Here is an 18,595-nt window from a genome sequence, read left to right as displayed (position 1 = left end):
CAGTTTTTGGCAAGCACACTTGTGACCAAGCCACTTTTACCATGCCTTTCTTTTCGATGCTGCCTGACCAGAGGAAACTTGAACATAGAGCTTCAATCTTTCTAATACAGCCTAGCGGGAGGATGAAGGTAGACATCCAGAAATTAACTGTGTCAGTGATTACGGAAGCGATCAGCAGTCTTCTTCCCGCGAAAGATAAAGCTCGAGCGGCCCATGAGTTGAATTTTGCTGAAATTTTCTCGAGTAAGGGTGCATATTCTGATAGCTTTAGCTTACGACTCGTCAGAGGGAGACCCAAGTACTTGACAGGCAGAAAACCAACGGGGAATCCATAGCTTGTCAAAGCTTCGGATTCGGTTTGATTCAAGCCTGCGTGATAGAGGTGTGTCTTCTCCCTATTCATATGTAACCCTGACCAGCCTGCAAAGTCTTCCAGCGTTTCATATATACCATGCAGAGATGAGCTATTCCCATCAAAGAATATCATTACATCGTCTGCAAACATCAAGTGAGAGATCTCCAACTCTGATGTTTTTGGGTGATAAGAAATATAGCCGGATTGATACCTTGATTTAAGCAACCCCGAGAACACCTCCATAGTCAACACAAACAGATAAGGAGAAAGAGCATCTCCCTGTCTTAAGCCTTGAGTGTTGGTAAAGAAACCTCCTGTGAGACCATTGACTGAGATGGAGAAGCTAGCCGTAGAGATACATTCTTGTATCCACCGTATGAATCTATGAGGCATATCAACAGCTCTCAAGGTTGACATAACAAAATCCCATCTGACTGAATCAAAAGCCTTCCGTAAGTCTACTTTGAGCATTGCACTTGCTGGTATGTTCTTCCTATTGTAACCTTGAACGATTTCAGTAGCAAGGAGAACGTTCTCCAATAAAAGTCGACCAGGCATAAAAGCTGATTGGGCGTGGCTGATTATACCAGGTAAGATATCTTTGAGTCGGCCAGCTAGCAACTTGGAAATAACCTTGTAGACTGTATTAAGACAAGAAATTGGCCTGAAATCCGACATTGTGGAGGCGTTGGGGATCTTGGGTATGAGAACCAGGTTTGTGGCGTTCCATTGCTTGAGAAGCTTTCCTGAGCTGAAAAATTATGTCACTGCTTCTGTTACTTCCGCACCAACTACTGACCAGCAACCACAGAAGAATTCAGATGTGTAACCATCAGGACCACATGCTTTATTCCTGGGTAGGGAGAAGAAAGCGGCTCTAATATCCTCATGAGAGAAGGGGGCGTCTAGGCTATTCTTCTAAGCGTCAGTACATTTGAAGGTTAAAATGATTGAGATGTCATCCTGCATGAAACTAGGAGGTACCTGCTCACTTCCCAGAAAGTTTTGAAAGTATTCCGTACAGTGGTTGAGAATGTTCTGTTGGCCCTCAATGCGTTCTCCATTTCCATCTAGTAGGTAATGGATGTGGTTTCATTGTTTGGCGGGAAGAGGTCATTTTATGATAATAGGAGGTGTTTAGATCGCCTTCCCTTAACCAAGTAACCCTTGATCTCTGCAGAAAAAAACTCTCCTCCGCTACTGACAGTATATGCCAACGTCTATGCATCTCCCTCTCAATCTCCGCGTTGGATGAGCTTGGACTGGCTAACAACTGATTCTGAGCTTGGAGCAAATTCTCATGAGCTTCTTGAGTCCTTTTTTCCAAGTCAGAGTAATTTTGCCTGCTGAAATCCCTGATGACTTTCTTCTGTGCTTTCAGCTTCTTTGACACCCTGTACATTGCTGATCCAATAGCATTTATAGAGAACCATTCCAAACAGATCAAAGGCAAGAAATCCTGGTTCTTCAAGAGAAAGTTATAGAACTTGAATGGTTGCTTAGTTCTCGGACCTGCAGAGCTGATGATTATCCCACAACTAGCATGATCGGAGAAGTCCGATGCACCAAAAACTCCCAGGGAGGTAGGGAAGACCGTGGTCCACTTATCATTTACCAAAATGCGATCTAGCTTCTTCGCCACAGGAGAGGATGTTCTTTTGTTCCACCAGGTGTAGGAGTTTCCTCTAAAATTAAGATCAACCAGAGCTGCGTTAAGATCAACCAGATCAACCAGGAGAGGACGTTTTGTATTCTAAACCCCAAAAAGTCTCGAAATCTCTAGCCGGCAGCAAGGCAATGATGGCGACAACCACGGACCGTGTCTCTCTTACATACCTTGCTCCTAGGTTTTATTCACCTCTTATCATTATATTTTCTTTTTTATATCGTTGTATTCCGTTCTTTTGTTAAATCATAGCTTTTGTTATTATTGAATATGCAGATCAGCAGATATGGGGTTTACCGTTTACATACATAGATTGATGTGTTTTGCATTTATATTACTTGCAGGAATCAGAGTCTATATCTAAAGAAACACTTGAAACCAACAAGAGTGAGTTTCTCTAATTTTGCAGCAAATCCACGTGTGGACTATGCATCATCGTCATCATCATTGAACCATATCTTTCTTCATGACGGAAGAAGATTATCAAAGTCTGTGCTTACAGTAAGAGCTTGTAACGACGGCGAAAACTCGATGAGCCCAATAGCAGAAAGCAGATTGCAAAACAAGTTGTTGATGGTTTATTGCTGCTTAGCGTTCATGTGGATGGTGAAAAAAGAACATTTGCCTAATTACTTTTGGTTTCACATGATTATGGGGTTGCTTCTGGATGCAATTGAATACGTCCCATGGGTTAACATCAATGGACGGTTAAGGAAGTATTATCTGATGATAGTGCTTGGCTTAAGTTGCACAAAGGTCACGGTTTACTTCCTGTTGTGGTGGGTTTTCCCTATAATCCTCTACAGTTTCCTTGATTTCGGAATAGTGTTTTATTATATTTTTAGGTTTTTAGGATTCGCATAACATGCGGAATTATAAAATTCGATTTTGTAAATTGTGGAAGAAAGACAATTTTTGGTGCATGGATTTGAAGAAGAAGAAAAAAACACAAACTCGGATTCCATTAAAGATTTTAGATTTCCATAATATGTGAACTGGTTTGGATCTCTAAATGTACCATATGTACTTTAAATGTTGTTAAGCAGAGCTTTCATAACCCCAGCATGATCATTTTTATTTACAAATTGAGCAAAATACACTTACCACATACGAAGTTGTTGGGTAAGTTCCTTTCCCTATATTCCCCGATGTATCATCATCATCTTGTTCATGGAACTGCATCAAGGTAATGCAAAAAAAGAGTTTAGAAGAAGTTTTTAATTAAACAAATGTAGTAATTAGAAGATAAGGTTGAGAACATTATTATTATTACTTCCTTATGCTGAGGAATTGAAGGAACGAAGTGGCTAATTCAGGGTTGTTAGGGAGACCACTTGAAAGCCCATGGTGATCGGATTCAGAGGGTGGAGACAAGACGAAACGTTCCACTTTTGCATCACAGATCACACACCTATGATGGTCTTCCTCAAGGCTCTTTTCTCCTGAAGTAGATTGAGTAACCTGTTGTTTACAAGAGCTGCACCAAAGTCTGTGTCCGCATGGGAAGTTTGCCCATAGAAGCATATTCTTGTTACACCAGAAACACATTCCTTCCTTTAAACATGTCTCGTAGCTCTGCAAATATGTATGTCTCACCAAGTGAGAAACAAATATTGTAAAACACGAGAGAGCAGAGAGAGAGAGAGAGAGAGAGAGAGAGAGAGAGAGAGAGAGAGAGAGTGAAAGAGAGGGATTTGATTGCTTACGTGATAAAAGTCGAACTCACGAAGAAAGAATACGGAAGTGCTGTTTCTGATCTTTGTAAGTGTCTCCAGAACTGGATGTTTTATTTGAGAACGGTTGTTGTTAGATGCAACCAACGTAGGAGGTTGAGGTTGAGGTTCTGGTGCTTCTTTGAAGGTTTTAGAGTCATGTGCTTCTGGTTTGAATTTAAAACCTGGAGGAACTGATAAGGCTTTTGGTTTGTTGGGAGAAGCAACAGAGTCATTCTTGTTGATCATAAGTGGCTCAGGAGGTCTTCCTTTGAGCTGAGAGCACTTGGACTTGACAGGTAACATCACCCAATGTGTTGCATCTCCAAGTTTACCTATGGGGACGACTTTCATTTCACAGAGTTTTGGAAATGATTTGATGAAGTCGCTGAGCTTGGGGAAACCAATAGAGCTGTGATCGATATCCTGCCCAAAAATAGCACGGAAATCACCTTTGAGTGATGAGAGCGGATATCCAGCTCCTCTCCAGTTCTCTGATGTATCTCGGAGGTACCCTGGAAGCCAGTTTACAAACTTTATGAGCCATGGTGGCACGGATTTTGCGAGGAATCTAAGAGTTTCTTCGTCATCTGCTTTTGTTGAAATTGCACGCTGTGACTGTGCAAGTTCCGTTTCTTTGCTAACTGCACATTTCACAGTTATGTAAGAAGAAAAGCACAACAATGCTTGTATGTTTGGCCAAATAAAAGAACAATTTCTTACAGCAACTGATATTTGTTGGGTTTAGGAGGAAACGTATATCTTGTGACTGTGTCAGCTCTATTGGTCTCTGCTTTCTGCACAAGATGAATGAAACATCAGATTCAGGTGATCACAGAGGGGTTCATTAGCGAGGATTAATGGTAAAAGAAATGGTTTTGAGTATTGCCTCACCGTAGATTATGAATCTCTGTACTTGCTCCGAATCGCAGAAGCAACTCAACACAGTCAAGATGATTATTCTTCACTGCAAAGAATAGTGGCGTCTCTTTGATAACTGTCTTGATGTGAACCAAGTCAGGGTTGGCCGATAATAGCATCTGTAGGATCAAAATTCATCGCAAGTCTCATAATCTTGTTTCAGCTTAGGATGAGAAACAAAAGCAAGAAAGACTAGAAAATTTATACCTCAAGTGCAGATAAATTTCCATTTGCAGCAGCAAAGTGTACTGCAGATAAACCCAACTTGTTCTTTTGGCTAACTCGGGCACCGTGTGCAATAAGTAGCTGCATGATTCTGGATACACAAATGTTCCTATTCTCAAGTTGGCAAGTAATCATCATGCAACCATATAATTGACATAATTCGGAGAAATCATACCTGGTTTGCTGCTTATGTGGCACAGACGATCCTTTCAGGCTGCATTGAATAACAGTATTCCCTTCTGCATCTATTTCGTTAACATCGATGTTGGTGTTTAAAACCAGTTCAAGAACAGCTTCATCCCCTTCCTACAGAATCACATTACAACCCTCAATAATTCACATGTGTAGTTCACATGATAATGGTAATGAAGTAGACCAAGTCTCACCTGTACAATAGAGATAAGCGGTGAGGTTTGCTCATCCACAAAAATTGCAGCACCAAAGAGCTGAAGGAGCTCAATCTCTCTAAGCAAAACAATTCTTTTGTCGCTGCATACACTTTGCATGGAGCTATTACTTCGCAGTGCTTCTTGAATAACAGCCTCATAGATCGTTTTTCTCTTTGGCTTTCGCTTAGAATTATTATCATCCCGTAATGTTACAATTGCTGCTTCTCTAACCTTCTCAGGTGCTAGAATCAGCAATGAAGTCAAAGAAACTATCTCACCAGCCGTGGCATATGCAAAAGCCACAGCGTCTACTTCCTTTGTCTTCTCAGCAAGCAGTTTCACAACTGTCAAGTCCTATATACATAAGAAAAGACTCAACTTTACATGAAAAAGCTTTGCAAAGTCTCTTATATTCCACTAATCAACAACATAGTTTCTCTAAGCAAGTAATTTCACTACCGTCAAGTCCTATATGTAATAAAGGCAACAATTTACTTTCAAAGTCTCCAAAGTTTCTTTCTACAGCTATCTAACTCCCTTACATTCCATAATCAACATAGTTTCTCCTAGCAACCAAATAACGCGTATAAGGAATGAGTGTTTAACCTTGTCACCAAGCAAAAGGATCAAGTCTCCAAGCGAGTCACTAGTGGGATTCCATATCACATCTATGCTGCAAAATTGACATAGAAACAAAATAATCACTATACAGTATCATCAAGCCAGATTTAAAAAATTTTCCAAATATGGTAGAGTTACACATGTTCAAGCTTCATGATTCAAAGACACGATTAAAAGCATTATTCCCAAATCTATCAACCTGAGTCAAAAAAGTCAAATGTGGATTCTACCTGCCATTGGAGAGAGACAGCTCCAGAGGAATCAAAGCGCGTTCATCTTTGCTTCTCATATCAGTACGAGCACGTCGTTTCAGAAGCATCTCAACACACCGTAGCGCGTGAGACTCAGCCGCCGTGTGAAGAGGCGAGAGTCCTGTATCGTCACTCACATCGTTGATGTACGGAACCGATCCAACATCTCCGTTGATGATTGAAGAAGCACAGTTAATCGAATCGTAACTACAACAAGCGCTAAGAAGCTTCAACGCTTCGATTCTCTCGGACTCTGCGTCTTCTCCGGCTAAGAGACGTTTCGCGTGGAGAACAAACTCAGATTTGTTGTCTTGCAAAACGGAATCCAAAAACGCGTAGTTGTCTCTGATCTTCTCGTCGACGACCTCGGCGGCGTGAGAACCAACCGGAGATACAGATAACTTTCCGGTGGGATAGTGTGAGTAGGAGTCCAAAATCTCAGTGAAATCGAAACTCATAGATTCCTCCTGTAAAATGGAGAGAAATCGAAGATTTTAAGCTCTGTTTCAGAGAAACTCAAGACGAAATTAGGAAATTTCTAACACTATAACGAATCCATCACAGCGCAAAGGTACTAAATCATCTTCGTTTCAAAGCAAAAGAGGAAAAAAAAAAAAAAAAGTTGGAAGTTTGAGAATCATCGCACCAGTTCCATCTTCGAAACCCTAGATTTAAGGTCTATGCTTCAATCTGCAAACGGAAAACGCGAGAAATCGAGAAAATGGAGTAGGAATTGTTAGAGGAAGCTTGTGGATTTGTTTCAAGAGATTTTGATCGGAGCAAACGGAAACGAGAGCATTTTTTTTTCTTCCGACGAACTGAATTTTTTTTTTTCCCTGATGACAGACAGAGAGAGAGAGAGAGAGAGAGAGAGAAGCAGAAGAAGAAAAAGGAAGAGGGAAAAATGCCTGCGTTTGTTATTATTTCCGATTTATAGCAGTGACGTGGATGTAGTAGTAGAGTAGAGTAGCACCAAGAGCATTAGGAAAAGACTTTATTACCCTCTGTTTCGTGCTCAAGAAGCCGGTTTTTTGCTTCCGGAGAAGAAGGGTAAATATGGTAATACAACTTTTCCTCTGCAGCAAATACATTCAATTTCGTACTCTTTTGTCTTATCAGAAGTATCATTCATCATTGTTGCATAACCTCGTAAACAGCAATTACTTCTATTTTTTTTTTTTTGGACAAACTAGCAATTACTTCTAATAATTACACAAAATAAATAAGAAACATAAATCCTTTGGATTTTCATACGCAAATTAAGCGTTTGCGTTTCAGAAATTTATTATCAAGTTTCTTTTTTTTAAATAGCGTTTCAGATATTTATTAGCAAGTTTTCCAAAATAGTGGTTAAAACAACCCAAACACAGCGAGAACAAAAAAACTTCATACTTCATTGCCAACATTCCACTTGCTTTGTTATCCTCTTGGTGTAGTTTCAGAGATAATTTGGTGATCTGAGACAAGGGCACCAATGAGCTTCACTTGTTCCACTATACATGATGCATTGCGAACATTCACTTGCTCGAATGATTAACTTTTCTGTTTGATCAAGTTAAAAAAGATAAGAGACACAATCAATTACACAACCCAATCTTTGCCTCGTCTTTGTTTTCAGATTCATTTTTTTTATGGAAGAACAAACCTGTGAGATTGCTTCACACAAATCCATCGACAACACATGAGTATACCTCAGGTTTTAATTTACCATGTCTTGTGCTCTCTCATATAAAGAAGTCAGCCTGCCCCCAAAAATGAAACACCGAATCATAATTCAACAAACCAACATAAAATGCCTTCAGCATGTTCCTCTTTGTTAATGGAACCGTACCTACACCCTTACAGCGTGATCCTATACGAAGAAGATAGTTGGAATATTTTCAGCAAAGGTTCCCTTATTCCCACTTTATCATCTGGCTTGCTGAACGGTGGCGTAAATGTCTAGTATAAGGTCAAACATGAGAGATGAACTTGTTTGTTTGTCTGTCCTCCAAGCTGTTCCATATTATCCTCCAAGCAAATCTGCATAGAAAATTAAATAACTATCAATCGGCTCTTTACGGCAAAATCTTGTCATATATAATAGTTTTGTGATTACAAAGCACAGTTACTCAACTAAGCAAACGAGAGGAAACAAAAACACCCCTAGAAACTGCAGTATGAATACCCATCGATCAAGCAGAGTCTACTCAAAGATGAAAAACTTCAAATCTAAGAACAAATGTCCATGGGATATAGATTACCAACAATATCAATATCAGTAAATCTAACGACACTACTACTCCAGCAAAGCATACCTTGATCTATAAACAATCCAAGCGCTTCTTCTTCGAGACAGACTTGTAGAGCAGCTCACAAACTCACGCCAGTAGCCACATAACAGTCCCTACCTTAGAATACTTACTTGACCAGCAAAATCCTCTCCATTAAACTAACATCCTCCTCAACTAAAGCCAGAAACCGCTGGAACAAGTAATACAAGCAAGACAACCATTTTGATTTATTTTTTATTTATTCAGAGGGTCAACAAGCTTTGGACGGAGTTCCCACAATGATGGCTCCATCGACGCAAAATTGAAAGAGATAGAGAGGTTTTGGAGTGAAACTCCAACTAGATTTAGACAAATTTCAAAGTCATAATAAACTCAAAATTAGTTTTGATCTTGGCTCCTTTGTCGAGTTTGGTTAAATGCATGATATACGAATGAGTAATCTAAACATTTTTTGTAGCACTGGACTAAGTGTAGTATTCCCTACACGTCAAACAGAGGGATAGTTTAAGACCAGATAAACGATTACACCTTAATATATATTCTCAGAAAGTTGAGAGTACAGAGATCCAAACGGTATGGAGACTATCTGGAAGACACGTTACCACTCCCCAGAATCAGCATATGGCCTGTATAACATTATTCTTCCATGTGATTACCAGCGCAAGATCCTTTGACATCAACCAAAAAAGAGTACTCTTGGTCACAGCCCTTGTAAGAGTCGCACATGAAGTATAATGTGTATGACTTTTCTCCTGGTTCACTCGGTACTGTGAAATCCAGATTCACCTTCGCTTTCCATTGCAATGAGACACGCTTGATAGCCAGCAACTGGTTTGTCTTGTTGTCTCCCACAACCAGCCACCATCCTTCTTCTTTGCTCTTGGAATACCTGAGTGAATCCACGGGTCCCACTTCCGTCCTCCCCTCCATGTCTCTCTCAAGCATCACTTGCAATGTAATCACTTTCCTTGGGGTCACCTCTTCACTGCCCACAACCTCATAAGCAAGCTCGATGTTTGGAAAGCGGTTGCAGAATCTGGCAATGTCGAGAAGCTGAGCGTTTTGCATCTTGAGAAGCTCTTGGCGTTCTACGTCCTCCATCTCCATAAGATCAAAAACGGTTTTAATATTTTTCCCCGGATTCTCTTGACACCTCTTGGCCAAGTCCTCTGTGAAGTGAGGGAGCTGCAGAAGCATGGAGTCCTGCTCCCACATGCCTTGAGTTACCATCTGGCTTACTTCCATAGCTAACAGAGCAAGATTTAGCCAGCCATTGCTTGATATCACATTAACCATCGCTTGAAGAAGTCTGGTTGCAGATATAAGGACATCACACTGATCCATTACCAAGTTCCCGTCGATGTTTTGCCTTGAGAAATGCGCTTGAAGAAGCACGTTTGCCTTCACATGAGGGTCAGTGCAGTTTTGGTTTTCAAAAGAGAACCTCTGGTGATTGATTAGTCTCCGAACTGTGTCCTCTTCCCCAGGACGTATAGGGATCAAGTCATACTCCGAAGCTGACGTTAAGATCTCAAGAAGACCCTTCATCTTGGTTTTAGAAGACAACAGAGAACTGAAGCGCTTAACGGTGGTACAACTGATGTAATAATATGAAGCAATCATACCAAGGTTGAGAGGAGAGAGTTCCGTCTCATCTTCTATCTCAATGCATTTACTGGCTTCAAGATCAGACAAGGTATTCTCAACCAGCTCTGTTAAGTGATCAGACAAATGCTTGTGGCTAACACCTTGGAGATTGTAGTAGTTAGGGTTCTGGAGAAGCCTCCTGTACATGAAAGTCCACGTAAGATAATCCACAGCATCTTGCTTGTTCTCTATAACCCCAGCAACCACTTCTGAATTGAAATTATCATGCAAGAAATACTGGAAATGACTTTCCACAGGTAAGGCTTCGTACAGAAACTTCTTGTAATACTCTCTTCGTGGTGCGTGACAAAAGATCACACACTTCCCGGTATTGTCAAGAAGCGGTCGGCTAGCAAGCCCCATCATCTGAAGCAGATCGGAGACGGGATAATCAGAATGTGAATTTTCCCTCACATCGTAATACTGTGTCCCCATTATGACTACCAAATGCGCAGTTAATGGAGTGCCCCAACACAATGAACTGCTCATCACACAAGCCTGAATCCGGCCAGCTTCAAAGAGCTGTATCACTATCTCCTGATCTAGACTGCTTAAACCCTCATGCAAGTACCCAATACCATGGCGCAGTGTCTCCTTCAGTGTTTCCTCACTGATTTGGCTAACAAAAGGGTCGACTTCTTCCAGTTTCCCTATCAAGAATTCAGGACTCTGTGGATTATCCACAATTATCCAAAACGGCTCAACATATTTATGAATTTTGTCGTCCCACTGGAAATCAGGTGTAACTGTGAGCTCCACCCGTAGAACAGATCGAGTAATAGGCTGAACATGTGCAGAAAGAATCAACTTTGGGACCTGGTGGATGAGCTTGTAAAGCGGCCTGCCCATTTTAGGTCTACGAAAAAGCTCACCTAAATCCTGTGACGATAGATCACAGTATCTCTCCCACACCAAATCCTTCTTTTCCAACATCATCAAAGTCTCATTGGGAATTCCGTGAAACTGACGAAGGGGTGTCTGGACACTCCACATCCGCTTATCAACCATTTTAGACAAGCTCAGAGCCTTCTCTGCCAGTTGAGCCCATCCCCGCTTCAATACAATTTCATAAAGAGCTCGCAGAAGACGTCCAGCAGTCTGAGTAATGTAAACCATGTCAGATGTCAAAGAAAAACCCTCAAGCGTTAACCGTGAGATATATGCCTGTAGCAATACATTTATCTTTGCACTGGGATCCTCCAAAGTTTCCTTGATTGGAATCGGGACCCAAACCAAAAGTTTTGCCTGTTCCATCTTCTCATCTTGCCGAACAGTCACATACTTGAACTCCTCACTCAGTGAGAACAGACGACAAAGATCTATATCACCCATTGTTGGCTTCAAATGCTCATTGTATGTAGCTATAGTCCCATGGGTTATGTAATAGTAGCTAGCAATGCGTCCCAAGTCTGTAGCTTGAAAGTATCCACTTTTCCTGTCATACTTAACCAAATTGTTTTTGTCCAAGATAGTAGCAGTCGAGTGTATCAAGTCAGCTCTTCTCTCCTCCAACACTACGTCGTTTGCAAGGGCATCAGGTGCTAAGCCATACAGCGTTGGATTACGAACCATACGGATATATAAATATGTATAACCAAGCCAATGGCAAGCCTCTCTAGCATTCTGAACGGTTCCAAGCACTATTTCAGCATTAAGCTGATCAGCAAGTCTGGAAATAAACTGGCTTTCAATAGGTAGTTGCTCATTCATCAAAGAAAGATAATATTGCAGCTCACTGTGGCCAGTGATAATTATACCCTCCCCATGTTGATCATACTGAGGTCTTCCAGCACGACCAAGCATCTGCATAACATCTAGAGGACTCAGCTCCATCCACGCTCCTTTTTCAGGATTATACACCTGGGTTCCTTTTATAATAACGGTATGTGCAGGCAGATTCACGCCCCATGCGAGAGTTGCTGTGGAAACCAAGACTTTCACATGCCCTTGAGCAAAAAGATACTCAACAATCTCACGATCACTCCTTGTTAACCCAGCATGATGAATTGCAAAACCGTATGGTAGAATGTCTTGCAGGTCACGATTTTTAACAATGTCCATGTGACTCCGAAGAACTCCACGACTTACACTATCTTCCTCCACGAGTCTGCTGACTGTATCATTCGCTATTGCAGAGTCCCGTATTGCTTTTGCAGTTTTTGCTGTTTCCTTCCTCGAATGAACAAAAATAAGGACCTGGTGCTTTCCAGCGCCAGCCAATACTTTCTGATAGCATAGATCATTCATCAATTGGAACCTATGCAAGGGTTTTTTCACAGTGATTCCAATATACTGCTGATGGAGAGACACAGGTCTGTAGCTGCTGTCAAATTTAAACAAACCTTTCTTAAGATCAACCCGCAAAAATAAGGCCACGTCTTCATAATTTGGCAGTGTAGCAGATAAACCCACCAGCCGAATATTCTCTTTCGTGGTTTCAATTTGCCTAAGAGTCCTAGCGACAATGCTTTCAAGCACAGGCCCTCGACTATCATGAAGGAGATGAATTTCATCGATTATAAGAAGTCTCACAAGCTGTGTATAAGTTCGATCTCCAGACTTCCTAGTGATGATATCCCATTTCTCTGGTGTTGTAACAATTATCTGAGTCTCTTTAATTTCTCTCCCAGTTAGTGACTGATCCCCACTGAGTTCTCTCACAGTAACTCCATAATCTTTAAGACGATTAGACAAATTACCTACAACTTCAGTAACAAGGGCTTTCATGGGTGCAACATAGACAATTTTGTCATCTCCATGGTTATAAGTTCCATCTTCGTTCCTATTCAATTCAAGTTGCTGCAGTATGGTAAGCATAGCAACATTGGTTTTCCCAGCACCAGTTGGAGCACAAAGAAGAATGTTCTCTGCCTTGAAAAGTGCAGTGTCATACACTTTGCTCTGAACGCTGTTTAAATGTCGCATTCCCTTAAAAGCTGGTTGGGCCCAATCAGGCATTTCAGTAATCTTCACAAGCTTCTCATTGCTATCCACTTTTTTAGAAACCCATGGCACATGAACTTCATCATATCCCTTACCATGACTTATGTAAGAGCCAGGGGGAAAGTCACACTTCTTCTCCCCCATCAGGAGACCACCCTGGTCAAAAGCCAAGCTGTCCAGGTCAAGCATCTGACGCTGACCCTTCATCCAACCAGTCTCTAAATCTCTATCAGCAACAGCTCTCCTGCCTCTGCCTCCATCACCACCAGTTTCATGCTTAAAATGTCGGATTTCTTCATTAATACTTTTTTGCAGGTTTTCCTCCCTCTCCTTCGCTGTTGCTCTTGTTGCATGCAACTGCTCCACAATTGTTGTCAACTCTGGGGCCAACCCCCTCATCGTCTCCTCAATTCGATTCCTCTTTTCCTGATCTTCTGCCCTAGCCAAACGAGTGCACCACACAACCTTAAGACGGTTCCGCAGCAGAAATTTAACAAGGCTAAACTTTTCAAACTGAAGGTGCACAAGCAGCTTTTTCTCAACATCCATATCATCCCCTTCAGCGAGTATCTTAAGAAGCTCTTCTGCAAGTACCTGGCATTGTTGTGGATCAATCTGCTGTTCATATGCATGAGATATCTTTCTCTGGAGCCAAAATGCATCAATGTCATGAACATTAAGATCTGTGCCCTCATTTGAGTGTCCTTCATCCTCGTCATTTATCCCTGCACCAACCCGCATACCTCTAGTTCTGGTAGTCTCTTCATCCTCCTCATCATCTTCCTCTTGAACCATATCAGCAGGATCACTCTCCTCATCATCTACTCCCTTCTCCTCAAATTCAACAGCCACGCCCAAACCATCATCATTAGCTTTACCACCACCACCACCAGAAGAATCACCAGTCTCTTGAAAGTCGGTGATCAACTTTCCAATGGAAACAAGCTGATCCAAATAGCGATTGTTAATAAAGTTCAGCAACTTCTCAATCTCCATCTCTTTCTCAGAGTTTCCAAATGTTTCGTTCTTGAGAAGAGCCAAAATCTCATCTGCCGCACCAACAACAACATTCAGAGGTGGCCCACCCAACTGCAACTGAATAAGACTAAGCATGGCCTCATAAGCAGCCCTCGTCTCCTTAGTCTTGGGATGATAAACCGCTTCATCATCAGTATCAGCCCTAACACGACGCCTCTTACTTTGCGGATCATTAACAGTATCATCATCTACAACGTCACGTTCCTTCTTCTTCCTAGACTCTCTAACCTTATCCTCCAACTCCTGAGGCCTTCCCATACCAATACCAGAATACCACAGATCAGATGTATCGTCATGAAGATAACCGGTTGACACCAAAATACAACCGGTTGGCACCATAATTCTGTCGTCATCTGCTTCCGCACCACCTCCTAAGTCCGCCATCACCAAATCCGAATCAAAAACCTAGAAACCAAATCAAATAGAGACAAAACACACAATGTTGACCCTAAATCGAATCAAATATATATATGACCCAAAAGGAAATCAAAAGTGTTTTTTTTTGGGCATACAGAAAAAAAAAAAAGCTTTTTTCCATTTTTCTTTATGTAGGAAAAAAAAAATATTTTCCTTTCCCTCATTGGTGTGAGATATTAAAAACACTCAACACTCTCTTTGTTTACCGACATGGTCTTTGGTTCGAAAGAAAGCAAATGATTGTGAAATTTACCCATTCAGTCGAGTAGTTGTGCCCAGGACAAGTCCTTGTTTGGTAGTTTCTGTAGATGGTAACTGCAAGAAGAAGCTTCTCTCTATGGTGGTTATCGATTTACATGTCAAACACTTGTCTACTAGTCTCACTAGATCACTCTTAAGTCCCTGTGGCGGGGATGGGAAATCTCCGGGGTTGAAGACCCATCTCACGAGGTACTGGAAATATTCAAACATGAGAGATGAACTTGTTTTGTTTGGCTGGCTCAAAGGGTCCTCCAAGCTGTTCCATATTATTCTAAGTCTAGCATTCGATGATAATCATCTGATAACATAGACGTCTTGATCTGTTGCAAGCAAATCAACATCACATTTAGGGCGTAGAAATTGAAATAACTATCAATGGGCTCTTCGATAAATCACAAAGTTCGGGAAAAATCCCATCATACAGAATAGTTTTGTGATCACAAGCACAGTTACTCAACTAAGCAAAAGAAGAAACAAAAACACCTCTAGAAACTGCATAAAGAATGCCATAGATCAAGCAGAGTCTACTCAACGATAAAATACTTCAAAACACAGAAAAAATGTCCCAGGGAAACAGATTTTACTAACAATATCAGTAAAATCTAATGACACTACTACTCCAGCAAAGCATACCTTGCGCTATGAATAATCCAAGCTCTTCATCTTCAGGACAGACCTGTAAAGTAGCACATAAACTCACACCATAGCTCTGCTTCTTCGAGACACGCCTGTAAAGCAGCACATATCCACATAACGGTCCTAAGAAAACACCACCGGTTTTAAAATGTTTACTTGACCTCTCTATTGAACTTGCATCCTCCTCAATTAAACCCTTAAATTTAGCCGGAAACTGCTGAAAAAATGTAATATGAGTAAGAGAAAACCTCTTGGTATTGTTCCATAACAGTAAGGGGCCTAACACAAGCTTCAGTCTCTAAGACAAATACCATTCAAGCCGAAAAGAACATCATAACCCACCAAAACTGCGCAATCTTCAATTATATAAACCAAGTATTCCACTTTTGGCAAAACCATCACTGATAAAGCCACTCTAGACACAGAATCGTTGCCCACAATCTTGCAAACCACCATATTCCATACAAGTTTCAGCTACCAATGTAAAGGCAAAGAAATCTCCATAAACAGAAACTCTTAAGTAAAATCTAATAGCTTCCCGTACCTCTCTAAACGACGAAACAACTCTTGAATGTCGGAGTGAAACTTGGGACAATAACACAGAGGTAAGCTTAGATTGGTCTCAAAGAAGGTGCGATGTTGCAAAGCTCGCCACTTTGAAGACATTTTTGTTTTACAAGTTGAGCTGAGAGATTAAAAAGGAGAAAACTTTCAAAATTAAAAATTGAAACTTTTAATTTTACACTAAAAAAGAATTGAAATTTGTTGTACCTTTTTGGTGGTATTGTAATCGTAGATGATCAACGAGCTTCAGATAGCGAGGTCCTTCAATGTCGTCGGCTCCGTCAAAGAACAAGTTTTAATTTTTGAGAAATTGAAAGAGACAGAGAGGTTCTAGAATGTGTTAAGATTTAGGAAAAAATGCTTCTTTTTTTTTTTTTTTTTTTCTTTCGCTAATAGGAAAAATGGAAAATATACAGTATAAAGAGACTCCTTTGGTCTCTATCTGTGAAACCCAAAAGTAAAAAAACCAAACCTTTAGAAGTCTGTGAATGTCAAATTCCGAAGAGTCACGACCGCAGAAGAAGAGGAAGATGGAAGAGTCTCCGTCGTCATCGTTTCGTTTATCGTCTCTACCAGATGATATAGCTCTCAACTGTATAGCTTTAACCTCCAAATCAGACCGAGCAGCTTTATCACTCACCTCCAAGAGGTATCGCTCTCTAGTAGCTTCCTCTGATCTCTACAAGATGCGATCTTTGATGGGTCGCACCGAAACAGACATCTATGTGTGCTTAGGAATCTATCCTCTTCATCATTGGTATATCCTCCGCCGTAGAAACGCATCTTCTTGCTCCGATTTGATCCCGATTCCTGGTCTTCCCTCCGAGCCTCGTGTTGGGAGGGTTTAAGTCCGACTCCGATGATGATTACTCGAGTTGGGTAGAGGTATTTGATCCAAAGACTCAAACTTGGGAGTCTTTGCCGCTTGAATCCAAAGTCTCTTTCCCCAAAGTCTCTTTCCCCAAAGTCTCTTTCCCTGGGCATATCCATGACAGTGTGTGTGGTGTGGGATCAAAAGATTTACGCTGTGGATGGAAGAGAGAGGACTTTTTACTACTCGCCGAGTGAAGGTAAATGGGGAAGAGGCAAGGGTGGTCATTTGATAGGTAACCGTAGAGATTGGTGTATGATTGATAATTTGATCTACTGTGTCAGTAAAAAAGGAAGAGTATATTGGTATGAGCCAAAGGACTTGGATTGGCCTGAAGGTGAAGGTGAAGATGAACCAGAGGGGATGTTTTCTCATGAGGTCAAGGGTTTGGACTCTCTGAGGTTGAAACTCTCTAATTCCTATCTCGTCAACTTTGATAAGCATAGTGTTGCTCAGTGGGAACAAAGTAAGAACATTTTTTCTTCTTGCCGCCGCCGGGCTCAGACTCGCCTCATAGACTTACTTCCGGGGTCCAGACTCACTAACTCTGGTCCCAACATTGTGCTCTTTTGGGATGTTACGTTGGGGTTACATGGTCTTGAGCTTTGGTGTGCGGAGATCTCCTTAAAGAGACTATGAGGCGAGATTTGGGGCAATATCGAGTGGTCTAATGCTATCATGACCGTTCATCAGCGTATGGCAGATCGCTACAAGGTCTTCTATTCTGCTTCTGTCTCTTTGTGAAATATATCATGTCTTGTCTTGTTTAAACACTCTTATTTATGAATCTCTCTCTCCGTTGCAATCTTATCTATTTATAATAAACTTGTTTGACCTTCTCTCTCCAATTGATTTTCTTCTTCTAATAGTTTTTTTCATTATTATTTTGTTTCTTGCTCGTCCTTTCTAGTTACATATATGCACTTCTACATCCCCCATGTAACATTGCATATAATCTGTCTCAGACTCTTCTAATCTGATTCACCCTAAGTTGCTTGCTTGCTTGCTTGCTTGCAGAAACACTCTATTTTTCCAAGAGCTTCATCTGCATTTGTTGTTTTCTGCATTTCTATTGGTCTCTGTGTTTCTGCACGTGCATTGATTAAGTTACAGACGGATATACATGTCACTGAGTTTTCTTTGATGAAACAAATAGTTTTTGAGTATTGCCTCACCGTAGGTTCTGAATCTCTGTCTGTACTTGCAACACCTCAAAAGAAGCACCTCAACGCACTCACTCAAGATGGTTCTTCTTCACTGCAAAGACGTGGCTTGTGGCGTCTCTTTTATTACTGTCTTGACATAAACCAAAAGTCAGTAGATTCTAAATTTCGTCCCAAGTGTCATAATCTTGTTTCAGAGAAGCACAAGGAACATGCCAATTTAATTACACCCACCCATTCAGTCGAGTAGTTTGTACCCGGGACAAGTCTTTTGTTTTCTAGTTTCTATAGATGGTAACAGCAGAACCTTCTATCTATGGTGGTTATCGAGATTTTCCTTGTCAACAAACTTGTCTCACTAGATCACTACTACCTCCCTGTGGCGGCGGCTATGTGTAATCTCCGGTGTTGAAGACCCATCTCACGAGGGGAGGTACTGGAAATATTCAAACATGAGAGATGAACTTGTTTTGTTTGGCTGGCTCAAAGGGCCCTCCAAGTCTGACATTCTCATAATCATCTGATAACGTAGACGTCTTGATCTGTTGGAAGCAAATCTGCATCACAGTTAGTGCGTGGGAAATTTTCACAGATATCAAAATGGGCTCTCGGATAAATCACAAGCTTCAGTCTCTAAGACAA

The 18,595-nt window shown here is 41.1% G+C and overlaps 3 protein-coding genes and 1 pseudogene across 9 annotated transcripts; 2 read left to right on the top strand and 2 right to left on the bottom strand.

Annotated features, from left to right (window-relative positions):
- The first annotated feature begins 2,062 nt into the window (after nt 1–2,062).
- LOC147937915 (protein TIC 20-IV, chloroplastic-like) lies at nt 2,063–2,974 on the top strand. Its single transcript, XM_087464183.1, has 2 exons — nt 2,063–2,202; nt 2,366–2,974. The coding sequence occupies exons 1-2, from the start codon at nt 2,153–2,155 to the stop codon at nt 2,883–2,885; spliced, it is 570 nt and encodes a 189-aa protein (XP_087320309.1). The 5' UTR covers nt 2,063–2,152; the 3' UTR covers nt 2,886–2,974.
- On the bottom strand, nt 2,965–6,598 carry LOC104710728 (uncharacterized). The gene is made up of 10 exons (XM_010427375.3): nt 6,120–6,598; nt 5,875–5,941; nt 5,266–5,622; nt 5,055–5,185; nt 4,862–4,970; nt 4,628–4,773; nt 4,457–4,530; nt 3,728–4,377; nt 3,295–3,596; nt 2,965–3,197 (listed from the first exon to the last, which is right to left on the bottom strand). Exons 1-10 carry the CDS (start codon nt 6,596–6,598, stop codon nt 3,158–3,160), a joined length of 2,355 nt encoding a protein of 784 aa, XP_010425677.2. The 3' UTR covers nt 2,965–3,157.
- A 2,222-nt stretch (nt 6,599–8,820) lies between these two features.
- LOC104710726 (DExH-box ATP-dependent RNA helicase DExH12-like) lies at nt 8,821–16,741 on the bottom strand. 7 transcript variants are annotated; one of them, XM_087467481.1, is made up of 7 exons: nt 16,127–16,733; nt 15,900–16,040; nt 15,667–15,796; nt 15,353–15,569; nt 14,712–15,039; nt 9,200–14,446; nt 8,821–9,121 (listed from the first exon to the last, which is right to left on the bottom strand). In XM_087467481.1, the coding sequence occupies exons 6-7, from the start codon at nt 14,423–14,425 to the stop codon at nt 9,050–9,052; spliced, it is 5,298 nt and encodes a 1,765-aa protein (XP_087323607.1). In that variant the 5' UTR covers nt 14,426–14,446; nt 14,712–15,039; nt 15,353–15,569; nt 15,667–15,796; nt 15,900–16,040; nt 16,127–16,733; the 3' UTR covers nt 8,821–9,049. The 7 variants fall into 7 exon arrangements, with proteins under 7 accessions (XP_087323607.1, XP_010425669.1, XP_010425668.1 ...); XM_010427367.2 differs by having other exon boundaries at nt 8,821–14,446; nt 15,353–15,572; nt 16,127–16,741; XM_010427366.2 differs by having other exon boundaries at nt 8,821–14,446.
- Nucleotides 16,408–17,638, top strand: LOC104715114 (putative F-box/kelch-repeat protein At3g24610; annotated as a pseudogene).
- The last annotated feature ends 957 nt before the right edge of the window (nt 17,639–18,595 follow it).

This window comes from Camelina sativa, chromosome 9, assembly GCF_030686135.1.
Source record: "Camelina sativa cultivar CO46 ecotype springtype chromosome 9, ASM3068613v1".
In the NCBI taxonomy this organism is placed as follows: Eukaryota; Viridiplantae; Streptophyta; class Magnoliopsida; order Brassicales; family Brassicaceae; genus Camelina; species Camelina sativa.
The sequence above is the reverse complement of the archived record's forward strand: the minus strand, read 5'-3'. Positions and strand labels throughout refer to the sequence as shown.

Coding starts and splice junctions, on each gene's coding strand:
- LOC147937915 (XM_087464183.1), top strand. CDS start 2,153: ATGATGGCGACAACCACGGACCGTGTCTCTCTTACATACCTTGCTCCT. Junction 2,203..2,365: donor CTTACATACCTTGCTCCTAG/GTTTTATTCACC, acceptor TATTACTTGCAG/GAATCAGAGTCTATATCTAA.
- LOC104710728 (XM_010427375.3), bottom strand. CDS start 6,598: ATGAGTTTCGATTTCACTGAGATTTTGGACTCCTACTCACACTATCCC. Junction 5,186..5,265: donor CGCTTATCTCTATTGTACAG/GTGAGACTTGGT, acceptor GTGATTCTGTAG/GAAGGGGATGAAGCTGTTCT. Junction 4,531..4,627: donor ACAGAGATTCATAATCTACG/GTGAGGCAATAC, acceptor CATCTTGTGCAG/AAAGCAGAGACCAATAGAGC.
- LOC104710726 (XM_010427367.2), bottom strand. CDS start 14,425: ATGGCGGACTTAGGAGGTGGTGCGGAAGCAGATGACGACAGAATTATG.